Source organism: Pseudogymnoascus destructans, assembly GCF_001641265.1.
Source record: "Pseudogymnoascus destructans isolate 20631-21 unplaced genomic scaffold scaffold_6, whole genome shotgun sequence".
Taxonomy (NCBI): Eukaryota; Fungi; Ascomycota; class Leotiomycetes; order Thelebolales; family Thelebolaceae; genus Pseudogymnoascus; species Pseudogymnoascus destructans.
Genome location: NW_020167525.1, coordinates 1,213,369 through 1,237,358, shown reverse-complemented (window position 1 = coordinate 1,237,358; position 23,990 = coordinate 1,213,369). Strand labels below are relative to the sequence as shown.

Here is a 23,990-nt window from a genome sequence, read left to right as displayed (position 1 = left end):
AAACCACCAAGGCAGAGTTCCATACAATACAAGCCAGTGAATAGCTGGCGTATAGCGGTGGGATAAAACTGGCCGCGACCACATAATACCGAGTCTGACAGCTTTGGGGGGTGGCTTCGATATAGTATCCATAGCGCCCCAAATACTATGACACTAAACAGTAAAATGAGGGGAGCAATCACTGAATAGATTAGTCCTAAAGCATTAATAATTAGCACCTAACACAGCTTGTCTACAGGGCGCATACCTATACATGCGAGGTTTGTATATACCGGCACAAAGGTGCCCCAGAGCTTGACGTTGATTGCCTCGCTCCTCGTCCATTTCTGCCTCGCAGTCTTGTCTCGTATATACGAAAGAAGAAGATTCAAAAGCTTTTCGCCGCATATGAGAGTAATGCTGATTGTTGAAGATGCCTTCAAGATGAAGTAGGAGAAGAAATAATTGCTAGCCTTTGGCAAGTTCTGTGCAAGGACGAGGGGCACCGACTTGGCATTGCTTCCAAGTCCCGCAAGCACTGTTGTAATACTAGAGGACAAGGAAGCGACGAGGAAGACCTGAATAAAGAGGAAGATAAAATAAAGCCTCTGCACCGAGCTCTCTACGGCCTGATGTGAATGTAACTTCTGGAAATTTACCAGGACGCGTACAGCCATGGGCACCAGTGAGATCCATACTGCCAGCATAATCGGAGGGAGGACACCTTGAATTGCAGGTACCATCCAACTTGGGAGCGTCTCTAGCCAGGCTAATTCTGGGATTATGCCAACGATATATGCGATTTGAGACACAGCACCTGTGATTGTGACAGGGAGGGCGTATCCAAAAATGAGCCCAGCAAAAAGAAAATAGGCTGTGCCTGTCCGAATACATCTTTCCCACGGACGTATAGGGAGATTCGTCCATATAACATCATCATGCGTGGCCCCTTGCTTAATCGTCCAAAAAGACGGGCTTTGAGTAGCCAAAATTAGAACAGATAGTGGGTCTGAGAGTCGATGATTGAAATGAACAAACGCAGAGTTTAGAGACGGAAATGAGTACGGCCGGTGTCTATCTCGCTCAATATCAAGGCTGCATTGAACAATCTTAGAACGACAATACTGTATGGTGTCAACTCTGGGTCCAAAAAGTTGCTTCCACCTAGAAGTGGATGGGCTCATCGTGGGTCGGTCACTCTCGAGCAAATATCTCTTCCACAACAGCACAAAACTGTGTTGAGCCAATAGCGGCTGAGCAGGCATTCCCTTGGAGCGGCTCGCTTTTCTAACCAGCTCCGTTTCGGCCGCCTCAAGCTTCGCGATCCAAGCATCCAGACGGGAAATCTTAGCATCAAGCAGGCGAAGGTCGCGGTTTATCGTAATGCCCTGCACACCCCCAAACATGGCACTAAAATGTCTTCGAATTGCTTTGGGATCAAGCGGCTTCTTCGACGAAGAGACAATGAGGATGCTAGATCCGGTAGACTGAACGCCTAAGGACTCCTCAAATCGGCTGTAACTCCGCAGTTCCGCTTGCAAAATCAGACACACAGATATAGCCACAAAAACTGCTGAAACGAGGTGCGCCCAGTACAGGTAAGGGTGTGAGAACCCAACATTTGAGAAACTCAATCGATCCAATCCCTTCACCCCCACGGTCTCGCTTTTACCGCTGAGATTTATCGGCAGGAGGATAGGCAGCAACGACAAACCTAATAAAATAAATATCCTCAATAGTGTATGAATATATCGATCGAATAGATAGTTCTCGAGGCCAGATAGTTGGTCCGACCTTGGGTCTGGCATGGGGAGAAAGATCATCTGCGGCCACACCGCCACGGCTCGCCATCTCGGCTCGACATCCGAATATGTCCCAGAGCAATGAGGACTTTAGCCACCAGCCCGTATGAAAAGCATGCGCAACTTACTATAACCGGAGCCACTGTGCCCTGAAGATGACATGAACTGAGGTGACAAATCCGCATAAAACGACTGACACTGCCAAAGAGGCGAGGAATGATTGGAAAGTCTGGCCTTGAGCCTTTTGAGCTTTTCCTGAGGTAATAAATGCATCGATGATGTTATTCATCGTTTAAATGAAGGCTGGTCTAAAATGCCGGTAAAATATTCCTTGTGGAAGGAAAGAAACAAAACTTCATATCTTCTCAGATGCCTCTTTGGCCCCCATGTTGTTGGTGGCCCCATCTAATCATCCACCACTGTGAGCCCGCTACGGTGTGCCTCCCTTGTAACGGCCCCTTGCATGTCTACAGACCATTGAATGAGCTGATCATATACTTCCTTGAGTCTTGCGGCCCTCCTAAATGCTGTCAGCAATATCCATGACTACGTCAGTGCCAGATGTACCGTAAAGTAATATTAACCTTAGCAGACGCCTCGTCAACTTTGTCGTGGGCGTCGTCAGCTATCTTGGAAAAGTCACTTAGAGCCTGGCTCTGGTTGTAAATCCTGTCTCGTTGTCAGCGTATATCATCAGTCGTTATTCGTATGAGTTTACATCTGTCTGAGTTGCTGCATCTCTAATGCGAGATCGCCGAAACCCCTAATCTGGCCCAAAGCAGGCAGGGATTCTCGAGGCCTGTAAAGTCTGTCCTGAGGGCTCTGGCTATGATCTTGACGGCAATCAGGCGCGTCCGTGTCAATGGTGGAGTTTTCTTGTACCCAAGTCTCAAGTGCAGCGACCATGCCAAGACGAGTTTACTGGTGTGCGCTTTGGCTTATGCGTCCCCAAGAGAAAGTTAGGTATCGACGGCTGGAGTGGAAATATGATTGCGGGGTGCCACTCTACGGCGATTTTAAAGGGGAGTCTAAGAATATTGACAAGCTCTGAATGGACCTTCGTGCAGGGGATATGCCAGTCCACAGCAGATGACCCCTAGAGCACAAGCAATGCCAGTAGGTCCAAGACAACAACAAGTCATATCACGCTCAAATCCACAAGCGCTATCAGCATTAGACGCTCCTCAAGCAGCGCCGGTATCCTCCCCTAATCCCATCACGACTTTGGTTTCCAACGGCCAAGCAAATCTATTGCCGAGAGTCTTCGTCGCTACAGACCTTTTCTTAAGCGTTTGAAACAGACACGTATCATATAGAAGCATAACGCAAGCATAGCTATAGAGCTTCCTGTAATTGTTGCTGTAATAACGGCCGTCACTGACCACACTCCGTGCTGTATTGTATATATATTAATCAGAGTGTTAAGCAGCCCAGCGGCGGAATGGAGAAGACCTGGTCTTTGGCGATGGCACATTAGCATAGTATATCCCAAACATATCTCAATAACTTACGTTATTATGCGACTCAATAACCAGTCAGGGTTTTTCTTCCGTATCCATGACAAGGAGGACATCCCAATGACTCCAATGAAGCAGGATGCTCCCCCGGAAATTAATAATGGTCTATTATTAACGGCTTTGAATACCTTCCCAATTCTGTTAGTATTATCTTTACCTACATCTAAATTATGGAGTGATGCAAAGGTGCCCGGTAGAACCATATAGCCACCAAGCAAAAGCCAGCTAAAAAAGATAGCAAGCAGATTGTGACGGGTAGGAATCTTATCTAGTTCCATGAGCGTTTTGGTTCGAGGAGTAGAGAGAATCCAATTCTCGGTCGCGAAACGTGGGCTATTAGTTGGATATTCTCCAGGAATTCTCGGCATTCTGAAACCTTTATCGTTAGGTTCAGGAACCTCTTGAAGGGTTGGCATTATAAATACAGGCCTTTGCCGCGGCAACCTGTTGAGGTACACCTGTGAAGGCATGTGCAGTAAAGCAATAGCCCTATAGCTAAATATTACAATTGGCCGTGGTTTGCAAATCACAAGTTAATATATAATATCAGCAAGGAAACAACGCTGCTTAGTTGGGGTTAGAAGTAGCTGCAGTGGCATTAAAGTACTTATGTGGCCATTAATACCGCCCAGTGTAAAGCGTCATAAATAGCGCCTTGCTAATTTGGAAACGGATATATATAACGGACTAGCTTCTACTTATACCCATGATAAAGATGTCATCTCAACGTTGTAGTATTATTGAAGGTCAAAAGAGTGACGTTGAAAATATATATGTTATAAACAAGAAAGGAAGAAGTCTAGAGGTTAGGGAGACCATGTGGCGCTACTACAATAGCCCCCAGGTTGGTGGAAAAGAAGGTCCTCCTCATCAAACAAAGGCGTCCAAACAATCCAAACCAGATCAGAGTCACAGTAAGTCTGACAATAGCATACCAAAGCCGAATAAGCCCCGAAGGTCTGAAAGGCTAGAGGCCAAGAGGCTTGCTGCATTGCATTGAGATTTACTTATAGTCTAACTTAATAACTTAGCTTCATAATGTTTTTGTGATACTGCTTTTAATGTTACATCCCCGTGAAGCTCATTGTGACGTTACTTACTCCAAAACTGCCCCAAGTTTGTCTCTAACGTACAGACCAACGTCACTCCCTTCGCAGGAAAGAACCCACTATGCGGGAAAATAGATCGCACAAAAATATTGGAAGTCAACATTGCAGTAGCACATGTCTAAGTTATGTGCAGAATTAATCTTAATTAAGTTATCATCCACAATCTTTGCCCTTACAAAGCGAGACTAAACTGCACCTTTGTTGCTTTGATTGTCCATCCACGATTCTCCATCTCTGTTATGAAATTACTTGGGTCGTTGTTATACACGCCAACAATGATCTTTTTTAATAAGGGCGAGTTAGCTCTAAAGAGAGTATCAACTAGAGTCAATACCTTAGAAATGCTCTCGGGGTTGTCTAGTTCATTGAGCGCAAACTCCATAGTAAGTGCACCCACGAACGCTGTAAGTGTGCTTAAGTTAACGCAGCTGCTTTGGATGCTCGCAAAGATGCTAAGCTATCGTCCGAGAGGGTGACATCACTTGGCTCTTGATGGTAGAAATTAGGAAATTCGACACAGACATGTTAGATATAGCCTGCGTTTTTACGGCCGATTGTCTGAAGGAACGAGGCTATGCGTTTAGGGGTGGCCTAAATGCAGATAACACCCAATGTTGCCAGTCTTCTTCTGAAGGAAATCTAATGATAGCCCCAGCCAAACACGACTTTGGCCTCGCCCATGTACCACCAAAAAAGGTTGTTCCAGAAGGTAGAAGCATTGCAAGGTTCTTTTCGGCACGAGGTCCCACTTCTTGCAGGTACAGCCACAAATGACACGCAAGCAGAGACGAGACGAGGCTGAAGGGCTATGGTTCACAAAATCGACAGCAATATTCGAGCCCATTACTCGGACAGATTTGAGTGCAGCACCAAACTGGATTCTTGCCAAAAGCAAGAACTCTTTCGACGCTGTAAATGGTTGGGCATGCCCATTTGCTGAGTACTCAGCTCCTGTACAGGCACTAGCAGAACCATCTGATAGCGAGGAATTCCTAAGAGATAGACGAGAGCGTATTATTTCTCTTGCATGCAATAAGCATTGCGGTGGCGGGGTGTTTGGAGATTTTGATAGTCTTTTACAAGCGTCGTCAAAGAACTCTACGCCCCAGAGGAAGAGTACAAGGGTGAGAAATCCAATTAAGAGATTAGGGGACTAGGTGGTATTATTGGTCTAGGCTTCTAACTTGTCACCCGAGCGAGCTGGTTGATGCTCAAGTCCGAACGGAGGTGGCAAGTGAGACCGCTTGGCAGGTGGGTTCTGTTGAACAATATCCGTAGGACCCGTGGGAGTAGGTAGAGAATATAAACCGAAAATACAGTCACAAAGCAGTAGGGATCGAAGTGATAATTTTGTAATGCATGTTCTTATAATTGAAGCTATTCTAACTACTATATATATTGTTACGGGCTCTATCCCTGTGCTCGTGGTTCGGATCCTGAAACCCTCCTGGTTTCAGTCCGTTTCTTGGAGTTTCAGAATCGAAGCTTTTAGAATCGGAAGATCCAGTATCCGGACGATCACGCAGCTCGCTGACACATCTTTGGTATCAGGGCCCTGATCCCTGCTTCCGGGCCGAGGATTCAACAGGTTCTAAGGGCCAACAGCGGCGCTGTGGAGTATGTGGCACTATGGGGCATAATGCACGTGCGAGAGGCGCTAGAAATCAATTACAATTGATTAATGGTTATTATGTAGGGTGGTACAGTAGAAGGCGAATTGGGTGTCGTGAAATTTTTAGTTAGCTGTGGGACTGCGGGGTAGGCGTGTGGCTTGTTGTGGCTTTGCAGATACATGTACTGTGCAGGTACCGAGGGAGGTACGTACCAAGGAAGGTAAAATTGGCGACTCACCTCAAGACTGGCTTTCCTTCCCCTCGCCCAACTTTCCTCCAAAACCTCAGCAGTCTCTCGTGTCAGCGCTTTGTGTCAGCCACGATCATGGCTCCGCAACTGGATGCTGCGAAGCATATTTTGATCAAAACATTGCTTAAAGAAGAGTTTAAAACCAAGCTAATAGCCTCAGTAGCCTTGTGCAGCGTACGGGCCGTCCAGAGAATCCGCCTGAAGCAGTTCGAAATGCCCATTCAACGAGCAAAGCGTGCCAGCCGTCGTAGCTGCATTACACCAGCCATGGACAACGCCCTCTGTGATCTACTACTTGAGCAGCCCTACCTGTACCGGTCTGAGATGGCGGATTTCCTCTATGGTAAGTTTCGCAAAAGGATTTCGGAAAGATCGCTCGGTCGGTTTCTGCGATCAATCGGCTGGACGAGAACAATGATCCATCGTATAGCTCAACAACGGAGTGCCGACCTTCGAGACTACTATCTACATAAGATGTCGCAATATAAGTCTTACCAACTTGTTTTGTTGATGAATCTGGCTGCGATGGAAGGGCTGGATATAGACGTTGGGGGTGGTCTCTGAAGGGGTCCTCCCCAGTTCAGGTTACAAAGTTTGGTCGCGGAAAAAGATGGCAGATCCTCCCAGCATACGCGCAAGATGGCATCGTGTTGAGGCGAGTATACCAGGGATCAACAGACAGTGATTTATTTGAGGACTTTGTTGCCCAGTTGCTGCATCACTGTAACCCATACCCAGGGCCCAAATCTGTAATTGTAATGGACAACGCCTCTTGGCACCATTCGGACAGAATCAAGCAAATGTGCCGAGACGCAGGAGTAGTATTAGAGTTCTTATCACCGTACTCGCCTGACTTTAACCCTATCGAGGAGTACTTTGGAGTTCTCAAGAAATTTATCAAGAAAAAGTGGCATGAAAACGAGGATTTTATTGCAAGGGAGTTCAAAATGTATCTGGAGTGGTGCGTTGATGTGGTAGGTCACGATGTGCACATTGCAGAGAATCACTTTCATCATGCAGGGATATCTATTACACAGTGTCCCAAATAAATCTCAAATACTATAAAGCAGTTCCTAGAAAATACTGTACCATCAAAATACTATATCCTCTCGCGCTTAATTAAGACTTCTGTTCCTCCCGTTGAAATCTTTGAACGTTGCTTACAAATTGCAGTGCAATGCCTGGTTTCACCCCGTGCTTCACCATTAGTTCGGCGACTACCTTTGGGTGCTGCAGAATAGTGTTTAATTCTAGGAACTGATCCATTGCAACCTTATTCGCAGTCTGCAGTGCACTTCGCCATCTGTCGCTGTCAACTTGTGTCAGGCTCCAGGTACAGTACTCCTCAAGTTTAGCATGTCCCTGGTATCGCAACCCTCACTATTGGCTGAGACACGGGTTTTACAATGACGACAGTTAGTTAGCCATCTGCTTTCCGCTTGCGGCTATTATCCACGACATTTTTGAGAATCCTGGATGGGATCTCGATGTCGATATTGACATCCTCTTCTGTCTCCCCTTCCTTTATGTTGTCTTTGATATTACGGACAATATCCTCCAGCTGGCCTGACAGCAGACTATGATGGTTTCCACGTTCGTCTGACCAACAGTGAGGTCCTTGCTTGCAGTAGTTGCCTCTGCAACGGTAATGCTCGTATACTTGGGCCCAAAGACCAGCGTCAGCGGCTCTCTGGAGCTTCTGGGCTTCAGTAGCGCTTTTCTTCTTTTTCTTGCCCTTTGCGGTTGTAGAATCACAAGTAACCTCCTTATAAACAAACTCCATGCTGAAAGTTATCTTCCTCCCCTTGCTAAACAAGTCACTGAGGCATTCCAGGTGGTTGTCAACCTCCTGCCAGTTGATGGCGACCTTCTTGTATCGTTTAGTTAGCCTGCGCTGAGGGCTCCGCTCGATAGAGATTTCGATGATTGTTTCGTCACACGCATAGTTATCTCCTTGGAATTTGCCCTCGTCTTTCATTTCCTGTATGAGGCTTTCGAGTCGTGCCTGGAATTTAACCTTCCAAAAATCGCTCGGAGCCAAGACGAGATCGGGATCTGTGTCTGAACAAACATGCCTAGCTCTGATATTTTCACGTTGGGAGATCTTCCACCGAAGGTCATAGTGGATGCAAACGGGGTTATTCTTGTCATACTGCTTGTCGCTTTTCCAACCACTGAGTCGGAGAAGCGGTAACGCATGTTTGTAACGCTGACTTCTAAACGATAGAAGACACAGAGGTTCTCTTGCGTAAAGGTTTACTTATCAGAGGAGGCAGGGGATCAGACACAAAGGCTTCAAGTAACACGTTACTAGTATATAACAAATACTGTATTGAGTTGAGCACGAAGCTCCTATCTAAGGAAATACTATCTACTTATATAGTGGCGTCGTGCCTAGTGGACTCTTGGGAACTCACTCGAGTCCTCGGAGTCCTGGACTCTTAGGACTCTTCTCATCATCCTGCGAGTCCATCACGTGCCTAGTGGACTCCTGGGAACTCACTCGAGTCCTCGGAGTCCTGGACTCTTAGGACTCTTCTCATCATCCTGCGAGTCCGTCACATGATACTTTTGGAACTACTATTCCCCGCTGCCCCTCCAGGTACCAGGGCCGGTCTCATGCGACCTCCCTCCTTCCTGTCCTGTAGTTGGCCAGCCTTCTTGTTCCGTCGTAACACTCGCTCCCTTCCCCTGGGCATTCGTCTCGAATCCTATAAGTACGTCCATGTCCCCGGGACTCTGCTGCTCCTCAGCGAGTCCTTCAACATGCAACATGCCTACTGACACTGCCCGCAAACTCCAGGAACGCAACGATCTTGTCCGTCGAATAAAGAACCACGGATACGAACTACCCGAAATGGATTCTTGCTCGAACTGCGTGAGGCGAAACATTACTTGCGTGTCGTCTCCAAATGATTCACGGCGGTGCGCCGAGTGCGTTCGTCGCAACTTGAAAGAAAAATGTGACTGTATGGGTCCTGAGCATCCCGACTGGGTGAAGCTCGAACGGGAGGAGGATCGCCTGGATCGCGAAGAGGAAGAAACCCTTTCGAAGTTACTTCGTCTGCGGAAGCAGAAACGCCTCATCCGAACCCGTGGTAAAGATATGCTCCGGCGAGGTTTGAAAACCCTCGACGAGCTTGATGCGGCAGAGGAGGCCGAACGTGTGGCTGCTGAGAAGCGTGACGCTGTTGAGGCCGAGGAACAGGCAGTTAGCGCTGCCTCCTCGTCTGTGACCGGGACCCCCGCTTCCTCCGATCCACTGGCCTACTCCCCTGCATCTTGGGATCAATGGCTGGCGGATGGCGGCGTCGATATTCCTCCAGCAGTTCTTTGCTGATGTTCCTTGTTGGTTCCCACGAATTATCCGTAGGTTCGTAATTTTCCCATTTTATCAAAAACTCTTCTCGACGTCCTACTAACCTTCTGTCTAGGATCGCTTCGACCTCATATTCGATTATCTCATTCTCGGGTTGGAGTTCAGTGTCGGTCGCAATTGGGGTATTTCCTCTTGCTGGTTCCAGTAGTGAGACATGAAATACCGGGTGTAGTCTAGACTTCCTGGGTAGCTGCAGTCTGTAATTAACTGAGCTGACTTTGTTCAATATTTTGAATGGTCCCAATTTCTTGAAGTCCAACTTTGTGCTTGGTCGTTTCGTTTTGATATGTTTCCGGAGTAGGTATACTTTATCCCCCTCCTTGAAGGCAGGTTCCATACTGCGCTTCTTGTTTGCGTATGCGGCGGATCGTTCATTTAAGAATTGGATGTCCGTCGCAAGTTGTTCGTGGAACGATTTCAGTTGTTCCACCACGATCAGGGCTTGTTCAGCTCGTGATTCATCCGGTCTTGGTTGCCTATATGCTTCTGGCTGGTAGCCATAATTGGCAAAGAATGGTGAGACTTTCGTTGCTTCTGTCATCGCGCTGTTATATGCAAACTGTGCGATGGGTAAGATCTGAACCCAGTTATCCTGTTGATGATTGACATAGCTTCGCAGGTACTGTTCAAGGGTCTGATTTAATCTTTCTGTTTGGCCGTCTGTCTGGGGATGAAAAGCTGTTGATAGCTTATGATTTGTTCCCAGTAGCGCCATCAATGATTTCCAGAATTTCGAAGTAAAGAGCTTGTCTCTATCTGAGATGATTTCTTCTGGCATCCCATGATCGGCTAATATGACTCGAATGAAGGTATATGCGAGCGCCTCGGCGTCGCTAGCTTCTAGATATGGTATAAACTTCCCATATTTCGTGAGTCTTTCCGTGATGACGAGGATAGAGTCGTATTCTATTCCTGTTAACGGGTCCTTGGAGGGTGGAAGCTTGACGATGAAGTCCAAAGCTATTGATTTCCACGCTCCTTTTGGTACTGGTGTCGACTTGAGTTGTCCGTATGGCAGATGCCTATTGGATTTTGACTTGCTGCAAATGTCGCACTCTCTTACCACTGTCTCTACCTGCTTCCTCATACCTGGGAAGTAGTAGTGTCGGGTGATTCGTTCGAAGGTTCGTGTTACTCCCTGATGACCGTGTGCTGGTAACGAGTGTTGTTCTTGCACCAGCGGGCGTCTCATTTGACTTGGGACATACACTAACCCTTTGTATCGAATCAATCCTTGTTCGTCGATGGTGAAGTCGCCTTCGACTTTGGACAAGACTCGCTTGGCGCATTCGTCTGTTGCGTAAGCTTTCTTGAGTCTTTCCTCGAGTTCTGTATCTTCGATGACTGAGATCGTCGCTAGTAACTCGTTGTACTGTATTCCTGCATCTGTTTTCTTCAGAATTGCTCTAGGTCTTTCTTCCTTTGGGCCGGCGTAGTCGGTCCGTCTGCTGAGAGCGTCTGCTCTTGCATTCTCGGAGCCCTTGCGATAGGTTATCGTGAAGTTGTAGGCTGCGAGGGTTTCTGCCCAGCGGACTTGTCTGCGGTTTAAAACCTTGGTCGTGGTGAAGTATATGAGGTTCTTGTGATCCGTCCATACCTGCACAGGGTAGGTGGATCCCTCAAGATATACTCGCCACTGCTCAAAGGCAACGACAATAGCCAGTAGCTCCTTGTCGTGGATGTCGTAATTGAGTTCCGCGGGTGACAGTTTCCTAGAGTAGTACGCGATTGGTTTGAACTTACCGTTCTCGTCTGGTTGATTCAGACATGCTCCAATTGCGAAGTCAGAAGAGTCCGTTTCGAGGATGATCTTCTTTGCAGGGTCAAATGTAGCAAGGATAGGTGCTTCCGTGAACTTCGTCTTAAGTTCCTGGAAAGCAGCCTCTGCCTTGTCCGTCCATTTGAATTCGAGATCCTTTCTGGTAAGCTCCGTGAGTGGTTGAGCTACCTTGGAATATCCCGAGATGAATCTTCGGTAGAAGTTGGCGAAGCCTAGGAAGGCTTGCACTTCCTTGACCGTGGTCGGTGTTGGCCATTCCAACACTGCCGTTACTTTTGCTTGGTCCATCTTGATGCCGTGCGTTCCAATAATGTAACCCAAGAATTCGACTTGGTTTTTATGGAACTCGCACTTCTCTGGTTTGAGGAGTAAGCTGTACTCCTTTAGTTTCTTCAGGACGAGTTTGACATGCTTGACATGCTCCTCCTTGGTTGCTGAATACACCAGGACGTCGTCTAGGTAGACGATGGTAAAGATGTCTAAGTATTCGTGCAAAGCATCATTCATCAGTCGTTGCATAGATGCGGGTGCGTTTGTTAGCCCAAAGGGCATGACTTGATACTCGAATAGGCCATAGCGGGTGCGGAATGCTGTTTTCCACTCTTCCCCAGCCTTGATTCGGATCAGGTTGTATGCTCCTCGCAGATCTAGCTTACTGAAGATCTTTGCTCCTTGAAATCTATCGTGTAGTTCGTTGATTAACGGCAGGGCATACCTGTCCTTGATTGTGATGTTGTTCAACGCTCGATAGTCCACACATAACCGTAGGGAGCCGTCTTTCTTTGGTACGAAAAGCACTGGACTTCCTGCGGGTGATGTGGATGGTTTGATGAATCCTTTTGCTAGGTTATCATCAATGTACTCCTTAAGTACCTTCAGCTCCTTTTCCGATAGCTGATATATTGGTCCGAACGGTGGACTCTTGTCTTTTTCCAAAGGTATCTCGTGATCCCATGGTTGGTGCTTAGGAAGCGCCTCGTTCTTAGGGCCTTCCTGGAATAATCGCTCGTATTCCTTGTACTCCACCGGTATACTCGTCGGTGAGGATGCCTGGGCTAGGTCATCGAGCTCGGAGGTTGCACATAACTCCTTCCGGCCCTGGGAGGGTTTCTCCCGTTGTCGCGTGTCCGTTCGTTGTTCACACGCGCACTGGCTCATCACAACTTTCTCGTTCCACCAGTCGATCTGGGGGTTGTGTTTCTTGAGCCATGGCATACCAAGGATGCACGCATGGTTGTCCATGTGCACGATGTCAAACTGAATCGTTTCCTTGTGCCCGTGTAGCATGACCATTTCCAATGGGACCGTTTCGTGGGTCACCATTCCTTCATTAGTCGAGATGGGCTCTCCATCAACGACCATTAACGGGTATGGTTCGGTTTTCAATTGCGTCTTGAAACCTTGCGTGTCTGCTACTTTCTTTGTCATAAAGTTGCCCGTCGCTCCTGAGTCAATCATTGCTCGGAGGTGTCGCTGTTGTATCTTAGCGACCACATATAGTTGCATGCTGCCCGTCGTGGCGCATAGCTGGTCTGTACTAGGCCTCTTCGTGTCGCTCGCCGGTGGCCTACCGTCGAGGACTCCTAGTTTTTTGACTCGTCCGAGGAAGGATAGTATTCATCCGCTTCCAATGGTGGTCCTTGGGGAGATCGTTTCCCTCGCTCTTCTGCTTCATCTAGCAGATGTGGGTATTTCTCATATACCTGTTCGCTTTTGATAGGCAAGTCCCCTTCAGACTGGCTTCGCCTGAGGGCGTGAACTTGCTCTGCGTCTCTGAAGTGTATCCTGGGCGAGGATCGGGGAAACAACTGATTCTGGTGTTTCTTTTTCCAGTGGAGCTTGCAGTCATCTTCGCTGCAATACTCCCAGTAGACATACGCGTGCCAGGGATGATCAGTCTCTGTTGCGTCTGTCGTTGATAGTTCCTGCTGTCCTCTCACCCATGCACTATCTTCCCTCGGAGGCGTGGAGAACGTGTCTAGTTGCTCCATGGCTCTCCTTTCGATGCGTGGAGTGGGTCTCGCATTTTCCCGTCGGAGCATATCTCTGGCTTTCTCGTCGTACTTCTTCAGGGCTCTCCTGCGGTCCTGGTAGTAAAGTTCGACGCTTTTCATATACTTCAGTTTAGCCATATGCTCGACATCCTTCTCCAGTTCTTCCGCTTCTTGGGCTTCCAACTTAGCTACGTCTTGGGACGTGCCAAGCAGCCTGCGGGTATTCGTTAGTTGGTCGTAGTATCTCCAGAGGTCATCCTTGCAGTCGTCCACCTTGCACTTTAACGGAAGTTCCTGTAACAGGTTCCCGTAGAGGTCTTTAAGCATGGGGATTCTCCTCTGGCCATTGGGCTTGTCTCGTTCGGCCCTAATCTTCGCGTGGGCGTGTTTTGCCATGCGTCTTACTACGTTCTTGCACCGTGGACTCATTGGTTCCATAGGTGCGAGTTCATCGAAGGTCTCCTGTTCCGAGATGGTGAACGATTCCGCCTCCGACCCTTCATCTGAGCTCTCGTCTTCTGGGGTGCTTTCGCCGTTTATTCCCCAGTCCTGTTTGCTCACAAACGTTGCGTTCAACTGTCCTGTCCAGGTGGCATTGAGTTGTTTGCCGACTTTGCGTCCGCCGTTCCCTTTCTTTGGCTGTCTGCAGTCTCGGGCCATGTGGCCTGGCTTGTCGCAGTTAAAACAGAGTCGTTCCTTGAATTGTCTGTCTTTCTTAGGGTCACGGGGTCGTCCAGGTTTGAACGTGGCATCGAGTTCCATTGGGTCCGACCAACGGTTGTCTCGCGGGTGTTGATCCCGTCGTCTGCCCTCGTTTCCCCGGTAGGGGTAACTTTTCTTGGGCTTGTCATAGGTCCGACGTTCCTTCTGGAATTCGTATAGTCGATTGTCGATTCGGACCGTATGTTCGATTAGCGCTACCATGTCCGTTGGTTGTTGTTCCAAACGGGCAAGTTCCATACGTATATGGCTCTTCAGCCCACGTCGGTAGTGGCTGATGAGTGCGCTGGCGTCCCATCCTGTCTGATTGCCGTATCTCTGGAATTCTGTGGAGTATGTGAGGGCGCTGCCAGTCTGCTTAAGTGCAAACAGATGGTCTTCTGCGGTCTTAATCTCATCGATGTCTCCGAACATGCGTCGGATTTCCTTACAGAATCCATTCCAGCTGCCAAACATAGTCTGCGTAGTTGTCATGCTTCCATTGGTACTTTCATATTTGAAATAGTCCTTGAGGAATGGTTCGATCCATCGCAGGGCTTCCCCCCTAAGGTAGGACGCAGTCCACAGGGCATAGCTCTCCTGGGTGGGAAACTTCTCATCATTGAAGTGCTGGTACAGTTCGACCTGTAGCAAAAACACCTCAAGTTCCTTTCGGTTGCCGGAGTAAGTGTCGGGCAACTTGACGCGTAGAGTTTCCTTGAGTTCGTTGACGGTGGGTGCATCGGGCATCTCTTCATTCTCAGGCTTAGACCTCTGAGACGAAGTTGGCGTGGTGGGGGTTTTCCCCTTCGAACTGACGACAGACATGTTGCTTTGTGTGTAAGCCGGTACCTCGTAGAAGTGGTGCTCAAAGTGTAACGCTGACTTCTAAACGATAGAAGACACAGAGGTTCTCTTGCGTAAAGGTTTACTTATCAGAGGAGGCAGGGGATCAGACACAAAGGCTTCAAGTAACACGTTACTAGTATATAACAAATACTGTATTGAGTTGAGCACGAAGCTCCTATCTAAGGAAATACTATCTACTTATATAGTGGCGTCGTGCCTAGTGGACTCTTGGGAACTCACTCGAGTCCTCGGAGTCCTGGACTCTTAGGACTCTTCTCATCATCCTGCGAGTCCATCACGTGATACTTTCGGAACTACTATTCCCCGCTGCCCCTCCAGGTACCAGGGCCGGTCTCATGCGACCTCCCTCCTTCCTGTCCTGTAGTTGGCCAGCCTTCTTGTTCCGTCGTAACAATGTTCGCCACTTTGCTGGTCAACTTGTTCAGCTGCTGGGCTGGCTCTAGGGCTGTCAGAAGTCAAAAACTCGGGGGTTCTATGATTTGAAGCATAATCGCCATCCAGCCAGTCAAAGTCGATGTTTGCCATGATAGCGTGAGTTCTGAGTTGACGAATATTGAGGCGAGAAGGCAAGACCGTTGCCACATTGCTCGTCGCCTCTTGGTAAGGACACGTGGCCATATCCTAGCAAGTTTTCTATGGGTTTCTACGGGCTTCTACGAGCTTCTATGAGAGTCTTCTGCTTGCTATTATGTGACATGTCCAAAACCACACAATCATATCTCCAAACATCTCAACTGGAACTGCAATGAGAACAGACGCATCCCGCAACTGATGTCCCAGTTTATTTCTTTCTCGGTTTCTCCAGCGCAACGCCATTCGCCGCCACCATGTGCGCCACTTATGCGTTGTTTGGTTGCCGTTGACCTACCTGAACGGCCCCTAAACTGCGGTAATGCGGCTGGACTAGAGTCTGAGTGTCTGAATGGTAATAAATGCGGCAATGAGTTTTATAAATTGAAATGTAGGGTCATCCAAGATTAACGTCATGTACTTTTGCAAAAGTTGAGCGTGAATCCTAAAATTGGCTCTGCTCTATGATGACCACAAGGAGCGGTACCTTTGGGGTACAAAGTAGACAAGGGTGAAGGACGGGTGCACGGCCACATGTGTCAGGAAATGGACCCTGCTAAAAATAACTAACTAAAAAAATAGTGACACCTAATTACGTAGCCTTCTACTGTAGGTGAGAGATTTAGAAATAGGCGATCGTCGTGGAGGTCAGAAACTACTTATTCCAACAACAGATGAGTCATAAAATGTGGGTGGGTGAGACATTTGGAAAAAGGCTTTCGTCGGGGAAGTCAGAAAGTGCTTATTCCAACAATAGCCGTGTCGCAAAATGTAGATGGCGTAAGTAGATCATTCTAGATGGCAGGTCAGGTGAGACATCTAGGAAAAATCGATTGCCGCAGAGGTTAGAAACTGATTATTCTAACAATAGCTGTGTCACGAAATGTGGATGGCGTACGTGCGAAAATGTGGATTGCGGGAGTCTAAAAATAAGCTTATACAGGTTAATGCAGGGGGGTGGATAGCACTAGGGTGACACTGTCTCTCCTGGGCAAGCAAGGTTACAAACTGACATTTGTGCGGGGTCTATTGCACATCATTTCCTCACTTTCACAACCCTGTCATTACAGCATATGCTACGTTGACTTGCCTCCTACAGTAAAAGGCGAATTGAGTGTCGCTGATCTTCTTAGTTGACTATTTTAGCGGGGTCCATTTCCAGGCACACGTGCAAATTGTCATTGTAGAGCCGAGCTGATTATTGTCAATTCTAAGTTACGCTCTAAGCTCAAGTTTTACAAGCAAACAGTTTGATGACTTTGATATGACGCTAATTCACTTTCCTTTCTATACTACTTAAGACAACGCTCTCTAACTTGCAGAACAAGCTCCGCGTCACCCTCAATAGCTTTTCAGCCTGCTTTATAAAATGCTTCGTCCTTGCCATTATTGAATTGCTGTTAAATACATATAATGCAGATAATACCCTCTCAATTCTCGTTGTTCCCACAGCTGCCGCCTGAGTTGCAACTCCTCATATGGGATTTTGCTTCTTTCGAACCTCGATTTATACCATGCTGCTGCTCAAAGCTCCAATACTTCATCCCTCCTCTTCTTTGGGTATCTCACAACTCATCTATATGGAGTTTAGCGCCATATTGTTGTCATGTGACGAAGAGCGGTGTTCTTTATAGCGCTAAACTACATTTAGACACGGGAAGCATTTTTTAATGCTTCCCGTGTCTAAATGTAGTTTAGCGCTCTATGACCTATTCCAACACACTCTCCCGAATCCGAACGTTCCCCTGTTGCCACCGACGCAATTCATATACGGCCTCTTGAGATGGAACAAACGCCCTTTAAATCAATCATCTGATTCCGCAAATAGACTGGAGGTCTTCACTATCGCCGCTGATCCCGACACGATCTTTCGCCCCGTCTATCCATCTATTACCATACACACCCTATCCCGCTTCCGCGGGGAAGGAGAGGAGGACCTTACCACCACAACCCCGATCCCGAACAAAATCCCAATCCTAAACACAAACATTGCCCTATCTATCTATATCTATGAGTCATACACGGTATCCCAGCTTTGCCGGAAAGGAGAGGAAGACCCTACCACCACAACCCCGATCCGTAAAACCATCCTAAACACAAACATTGCCCTATCTATCTACATCTACGAGTCTCACACACGGTATCCCAGCTTCCGCGGAGGAGCACACATTCTCAGAATCTTCGCAGGCCCGCTCCCGAACACTGTCCACCTCCTACCGATGTAGCCGTGGTGCATACACACCCCATATCAAATGGCAATAACCAGGACTAGCGGGCATGGCGAAGCTCGTGATGATAACACCAGACCACGACTCCCAATTTCCGCTGTCGCCGCTGAACGTGGCGGCATGAACCAGCGCCAGCAATTAAATCTCGTCCAAGAGTTAGAAGATGCTGTTTCTCAACATAAGGACTCTATAGAGGCTATACTGCAGGTCCTCCAGAGATTAAGATCCAAATGGTCTATGGATGAACAAGACCTTACGAGAAAACCATTTGAAGACTGGATTATAAGAAAAGTGAACTCAAAGATATGGCTACGTGCTAGAACAATAATATACGAGGCGAAGATAAGACATACAAAACTTAAGAAGCAAGTGGAAAAGATAGCTGCCTCGCTCGATACGAAGCCGAATAAGCTTTTTTTTCACATTGGGGGCGATGTTCTATGTTCAAGGGTGGGAATTGACAACCTTAAGTCTCTTGTCGCACTCTCTAATAATAATTTCGACTTGACACTAAAACGTGTTGAAATAGCCAGACACGACAGGTTAGCTTCAAAAAATGGTATAGTGTCGAAAAAATCAACGAGAAAAGATATCATTGTGATAAGTGATTTAAGGATGCAATAACGGTAGAGGAAGAGGCGCAGAAGAAGAGAGAGGCAGAGGCACGAAAGGTCCAGGAAGCAGCAGCAGAAGCAGCAGCAGAAGCAGCAGCAGAAGCAGCAGCAGAAGCAGCAGCAGAAGCAGCAGAAGCAGCAGAAGCAGCAGAAGCAGCAGAAGCAGCAGAAGCAGCAGAAGCAGCAGAAGCAGCAGAAGCAGCAGAAGCAGCAGAAGCAGCAGAAGCAGCAGAAGCAGCAGAAGCAGAGATAGAGACACGAAAGGTTCAGGAAGCAGAAGCAGCAGAAGCAGAGATAGAGACACGAAAGGTTCAGGAAGCAGAAGCATCAGAAGCAGCAGAAGTAGCAGAAGCAGCAGAAGCAGCAGAAGCAGCAGAAGCAGCAGAAGCAACAGAAGCAGTAGAAGTAGCAGAAGTAGAGGCGGAGGCAGAGGCAGAGAGGGAGAAGGAACGAAAGGGGCTAGACGCGGACGCCACACAGAAGGCCGCAGATACTCGGAACAGCTTAGACGCCAGCACAGACGCTGAGAACAGCATAGACGCCCAGAACAACATAGACGCCCAGAACAGCTCGGGCATTCAACCTGTCGCACGGATGACCAGAACAGCTCGGATGCTCAAACGGTCGCAGATGCGCAAAATGTCTTCGACGCCCAGAAGGATGGCGTACTACCAACGCAGAGAGAGACGCCAAGGAGTGATGCAGACCTAAAAAAGAGCGTAGAGATGCAAATGGGGACGTCTTAAAACGGCAAAACGGAAACCTAATGAGCAACAATCTAATGGTGGCGCTCAAAGCAAGCGATTAAGGCCATACGTTCGAGTAGGTACTAAACAGGAGAACTCACAACAGTCCAAATATATCGCTCGAAACAAGCGATTACGGCCGTATGTTCAGATGGGTACTACACACGAGAAGTCGCAACGACGATTGGCTATAGCGGGACCTCTACATGAGAAACGTCATAGACGCTATATAAGACAGAGTCGCCAACTGAGAGATAGGCAGAGACATGCCTATCAGCAAGATATACGAACAAACCCCCTATCTACCCAAATCCTTTTCTCTGCACAGAAGCAGCAGGATGATCTGTTTAATGACGAACAAAGGCATGCGTTACTTCGTGCATATCGCAGAATCTATGAAGAAAACCCAAACACTCACCTTGCCAATGCTGGGCAACTCGCCACCCATATATTCAAGTACGGGCGCCCTGCAAAGGTATGGACAGCTGGTAGTGAAGGATCCCATAATGTGGGATTTAGTTTTGATACTGTCTCTATACATGGAAAGTGCGACTGCAAGTACGACGACGCAGATATATTACTCCTTACAGAGGGAGAGCATGCTATATGGGCAGCTAATAATAACGACCCGAAGCTCATTATTATTCGAGACCACAAATTCTTGGAGCGACGACCATATCAGACGCTGCAAAAGTGGTTCAATGAGATGGAGACAGAGGCTCAAATCTCTACAAAGTCAATGCAAATCGATGTCCAATACTTAATAAAGATACAAGCAGACAAGCTGTTGAAAATTTAAAGATACAGGACGCGTTTACCTTATGGAAGAATGCAGAGGCTTCTCTAGAAGTTTGCATACAAAATCCGCCTGTTAATTTTCTTAATATTGCAGACTGTGGGTATGGATGCTGCCTGCAGGTGTCACCAAACACTACAGCTATCTACGGAAGGTTGTTCGCTACTGTAAACATTAAAATATAATGAGATCAACGTGGGAAAGCCAACATTTCTACCAGTCCGCCCAGTGGATATCCAGCAATGTATGGGGTTTTCAATTGTCGCCCAGCGAGGGGCAGCCTCGGGCTGGCATAAGGATCAGAACGGAGTTTCTACCGTGTTAACACTTGAGGGACACAATGACAACAGCAAGCCAGAAGACGTCGTTAAATACTGGCCAGTGTTTCCAATTAACCGCTTTGGGCCAGAAGGCATTTCAAAATGGCTTCATGGAGCATGGTGAGAACTGGCGACCAGAACTACAAGGGCCACAAATACCAGTCATTGCACTAGTGTGTGGGGATACTCTTATTCAACCACCTGGTACTATACATGCCCCTATAACCCTCACTGATTGCATGTTTACTGGTACAATGGTTTGGCGAGAACGAGATTTGAAACTTTCTTTGACAGAATGGCTTTTCCTCGCAAACAATGGCAGTTGTACAAACGAACATTTACCGCAGCAAACTCCAGAAATCTTACAATACTTACTGCCTCGGGTAAAACTTGAGCCGGAAAAGTTTGGGTATGCGGTTGAAGAGCTCCCACAGCTCGAAGAGACCTGTGCTCGACTTCTAGATCTTGCAACTAGGCGGCTGCTTATCTTTTTTAGCTACCGAAGAGGAGGCATAAACCATGTTCGGGGGAGATTGGGGGATGGTTTGGTGTGCGAGCTTTCATTTTGGCATTTGATTCGGGGCCCCCTTTTTAAGGGGCCCTCTATAATTAGGGGCTGTCGGGGTATTTTGCTCCGAATATATATACCTAATAACTTTTTAGTTACATTATGGCAGGTGATAGTACTGTAATTAAGTAGTACTAGTAGTAAGATTGTTAATTTAAACCGCATTGTTACATGCAAGGTTTCATGTGGCTATACATCATCCCAGGTGCCTAGTAGGGGCTATCGAAATGTAGCGTATTATGTGAATTGGTATGCAACCTACTTGTGTGCTTTCGACGGTCTAACGATCACAGGGCCATATATGGCAGAAAGTTCTTTCCACAGGATCTACTAGCGGGGAGGGGCGAGGGTAAATAAATGGCAAGCGACGGAAAAGGTCAACTTCAACTCCTGAGAGTGGAAAAGCTGGTCTTATCTCCTGATAATAATTACAATTTCCTATTTATTTGTGTGCATAGACCGAGTCCGTTCCTGATCATACTTATACTAGGTCGTAATACAAGAGATCTAGTTAACAGGATTGCACAAGGACTCACCCTTGTCAATATTGAGAACCTCGCCAGTGACAAAACGATTTTTCGCCAGGAAAAGCACACCTTGCGCTATCTCGCTCTCAGTGCCATTCTCTTCGCCAACGGGCACCAACTGCGTCTGTCTCCCCTCGTTATAAGACGGGAAGTAGCCTGGCGCAATACTGTTAACGCGTACATTGAAGACTTGGAACTCGTACGCCATCATTTTAGATAGGTGGATAGTGGCAGCCTTAGAAGCGCTGTATGAGAAATAGCCACTTAGGCGGGATTGGAGTCCTGACATGGAAGCGATGATGATGACGGAAGCTTTAGCGTGACCATCGCCGCTACACTTCTGGAGCAGCGGCAGGAAGGCTACCGTCTAGCGGGGTTAGCATGTTAGGTAGCGTAAAGACAAGGAATAAGACGGACTGTGAAGTAGATAGCAGATACATTAGTGTTAAACGTCGAAAGCCATTCCCTCTGATCCTCGGCAAACAGCATCTGCTGCAACTCTTTTGCGTTCATACTAGGCGTCGTGCCGCGCTCGCCTTCAGACCCTGCCGCAGTGACTAACAAGTCGATGCCGCGGTGCTCGCGTTTCTCAACCTCGCCTACAAGGTACATTAAGTCCTCCTTGTTGGTCAAATCGCAGGCAATGCTAGGCCTTATTAAGTTTTGTGCAAGGAGAGAAGAAGAGTGGTGACAGACGGTATAATTGACCCGCCTTGGGAGGGCCAATGACCCTCAGAAGTCTGTTCGAGCGCCTTGCGGTTGTTGCTTACGACGTAGACTCGTGCGCCGTTCATTATTAGTGCTTGGGTTACCCTGCTGAGTTTTAGAAGCGGAACATAAGGACGTACTGCTAAGCAAGGGTGTACCTGAGTCCTATGCCAGTGCAGCCGCCGGTAACGACGCAGACATGTTGTTTAAAGGAGAAGAGCCTGTCTCCCCTTGTATCGTCTGAATACGGCATCTCAGGTGGATAAGGTTTGCTGTTATAGGTGAAAGAATTCTAGGCGTCGGAAGAGGTAGGATTTTCTAAGGACGTCGGAAGAGGCAGGATTGATATTTACTGTTCCATCTGCAGGAAGGATGCTTTATAATGCTTAATTGGAGCTACGTTTGTGTTTCGTCATACGTTGTAGACCTAGTAACCCTAGCAGAATCGACGAGAGGGTACTGCGGAGTTCCGAGAGGAGCGGTGAGGTTGGCTAAGGAGAATCTAGAAGCGGCGGTTTAGTGTGTCACGTGATAATGCAAAGGGTTGGGAATATAAAAACATTGCTCGATATTGCCGTGATGAGATAATGCCAAACTGTTATTGCGACCCCAATAATGACATAATCCATGCATCATAGATTGACCTGACGGTACAGCTCAGATTTGTGGATAGGTTGCTCGGCGCCGCGGAGGTGGAGGGTGCTCACCGGGCGTGTGCTGGTTATCAAGTCCTTGATTATAGGGTTGATGACGGGTTGGTGATCTAAATTATTGCTTAATTAATGATGCGTGGACAACGGAGGACGAGAACGGACTACTCTTAATTTGAGATGGGAGTGGGAGTGGGAGTGGGAGTGGGCATGAGGAAGTGATAATTTCGTAAGATGGAATATTTAGGTAGCTTTACATACAAATTACTATGGTGGGGTACTTACGGTCGCAAATTTTTGAGTTGCCGCAACTCGCTTCCTCTCACGTGAAGTGCCGCAACTCGCTTTCTCCATCCAACCTTGAGCGTTGGTCACGACGATTAGGGCCACATCGCAACCAGCATAAACAGCGGCTTACCGTCGTTCACTGAAACGAGGCATTGATCGGTAAAATCAAAGCGATTCTGGGCGTAAAAGAGCGAGTTGGCTTCGTGGTGGAGGGTCTTGTTCGCCCGGAGGAGGCCAGGACTAAGATCATGTCGGTGATTGAAACCAGTCCAAAGGGCGAGAGGCTCTTTATGCAATAAGCATAGCTCATATATCCTGTTGCGAAGTTCGCCAGGGAGGTGGAGGAAGTTTACCAACATGTGTTCTGTAGTTGTGAGCGTGTTGAAGGTCGTTTCAATAGATTTGCCTTCCTAGCTCTATCCAAACGATTTGGGAAAAGAAAGAAAGACACAGCTAGAATCTAATTACGTGACATGGCCAAAATCACAAAATCGTATCTCTAAACATTTCAATTAGAACTACAATGAGAACAAGATGTATTCCGCAATTGTGTGCCATTCATCGCAAAAGGGATCTAGGTGAGAACGAAATGCGGCGATGGGTTTATAGTAGGTTATTTTCTCTATTGAAAAGAGTATCATCGGACCGTGACTTGCAATACTTGAGTTCCAAGCGTAAAATGGGCCAGAATCGGCTCGGTCTGTGATGATATTGTAGCGGTTCCTTTGGAGTACAACCAGGCAGGGGTGCACATCCACAAGCGTCAGAAAATGGACCCCTCTAAGGAGAAGAGAGAGTTTTGTGATTACAGTACTGTACATGCATATTTACTTTTCGTTTATGCTAAATACGGTAGAAGGCAAATTAATTGTCGCTAGCTTTTTTCCCTGTGGCTTGTTGTGGCTTTGCAGATGGCTTGTACCAGGGAGATATCGAGGGAGGTAGAATCGGCGGTTCAACGTACTACTGAACCACAAGTGTCT

General features: G+C 47.5%; 6 protein-coding genes across 6 annotated transcripts; 2 read left to right on the top strand and 4 right to left on the bottom strand.

Annotated features, from left to right (window-relative positions):
• Positions 1-190: 190 nt before the first annotated feature.
• On the bottom strand, positions 191-2,070 carry VC83_03515 (uncharacterized protein; the record flags this gene model as incomplete). Its single annotated transcript, XM_024467161.1, has 4 exons — positions 191-196; positions 273-796; positions 1,178-1,653; positions 1,910-2,070. The coding sequence occupies 4 exons, from the start codon at positions 2,068-2,070 to the stop codon at positions 191-193; spliced, it is 1,167 nt and encodes a 388-aa protein (XP_024325804.1).
• A 116-nt stretch (positions 2,071-2,186) lies between these two features.
• On the bottom strand, positions 2,187-2,687 carry VC83_03514 (uncharacterized protein; the record flags this gene model as incomplete). The annotated part of the gene is made up of 3 exons (XM_024467160.1): positions 2,187-2,301; positions 2,349-2,450; positions 2,500-2,687. 3 exons carry the CDS (start codon positions 2,685-2,687, stop codon positions 2,187-2,189), a joined length of 405 nt encoding a protein of 134 aa, XP_024325803.1.
• A 5,003-nt stretch (positions 2,688-7,690) lies between these two features.
• Positions 7,691-8,743, bottom strand: VC83_03513 (uncharacterized protein; the record flags this gene model as incomplete). Its single annotated transcript, XM_024467159.1, has 2 exons — positions 7,691-8,444; positions 8,688-8,743. The coding sequence occupies 2 exons, from the start codon at positions 8,741-8,743 to the stop codon at positions 7,691-7,693; spliced, it is 810 nt and encodes a 269-aa protein (XP_024325798.1).
• A 9,071-nt stretch (positions 8,744-17,814) lies between these two features.
• VC83_03512 (uncharacterized protein) lies at positions 17,815-19,115 on the top strand (the record flags this gene model as incomplete). The annotated part of the gene is made up of 2 exons (XM_024467158.1): positions 17,815-18,349; positions 18,421-19,115. 2 exons carry the CDS (start codon positions 17,815-17,817, stop codon positions 19,113-19,115), a joined length of 1,230 nt encoding a protein of 409 aa, XP_024325797.1.
• A 1,026-nt stretch (positions 19,116-20,141) lies between these two features.
• Positions 20,142-20,782, top strand: VC83_03511 (uncharacterized protein; the record flags this gene model as incomplete). Its single annotated transcript, XM_024467157.1, has 2 exons — positions 20,142-20,713; positions 20,763-20,782. The coding sequence occupies exons 1-2, from the start codon at positions 20,287-20,289 to the stop codon at positions 20,780-20,782; spliced, it is 447 nt and encodes a 148-aa protein (XP_024325800.1). The 5' UTR covers positions 20,142-20,286.
• Positions 20,783-21,194: 412 nt separating this feature from the next.
• On the bottom strand, positions 21,195-22,582 carry VC83_03510 (uncharacterized protein). The gene is made up of 4 exons (XM_024467156.1): positions 22,228-22,582; positions 22,058-22,174; positions 21,779-22,007; positions 21,195-21,728 (listed from the first exon to the last, which is right to left on the bottom strand). Exons 1-4 carry the CDS (start codon positions 22,320-22,322, stop codon positions 21,342-21,344), a joined length of 828 nt encoding a protein of 275 aa, XP_024325799.1. The 5' UTR covers positions 22,323-22,582; the 3' UTR covers positions 21,195-21,341.
• Between the last annotated feature and the right edge of the window lie 1,408 nt (positions 22,583-23,990).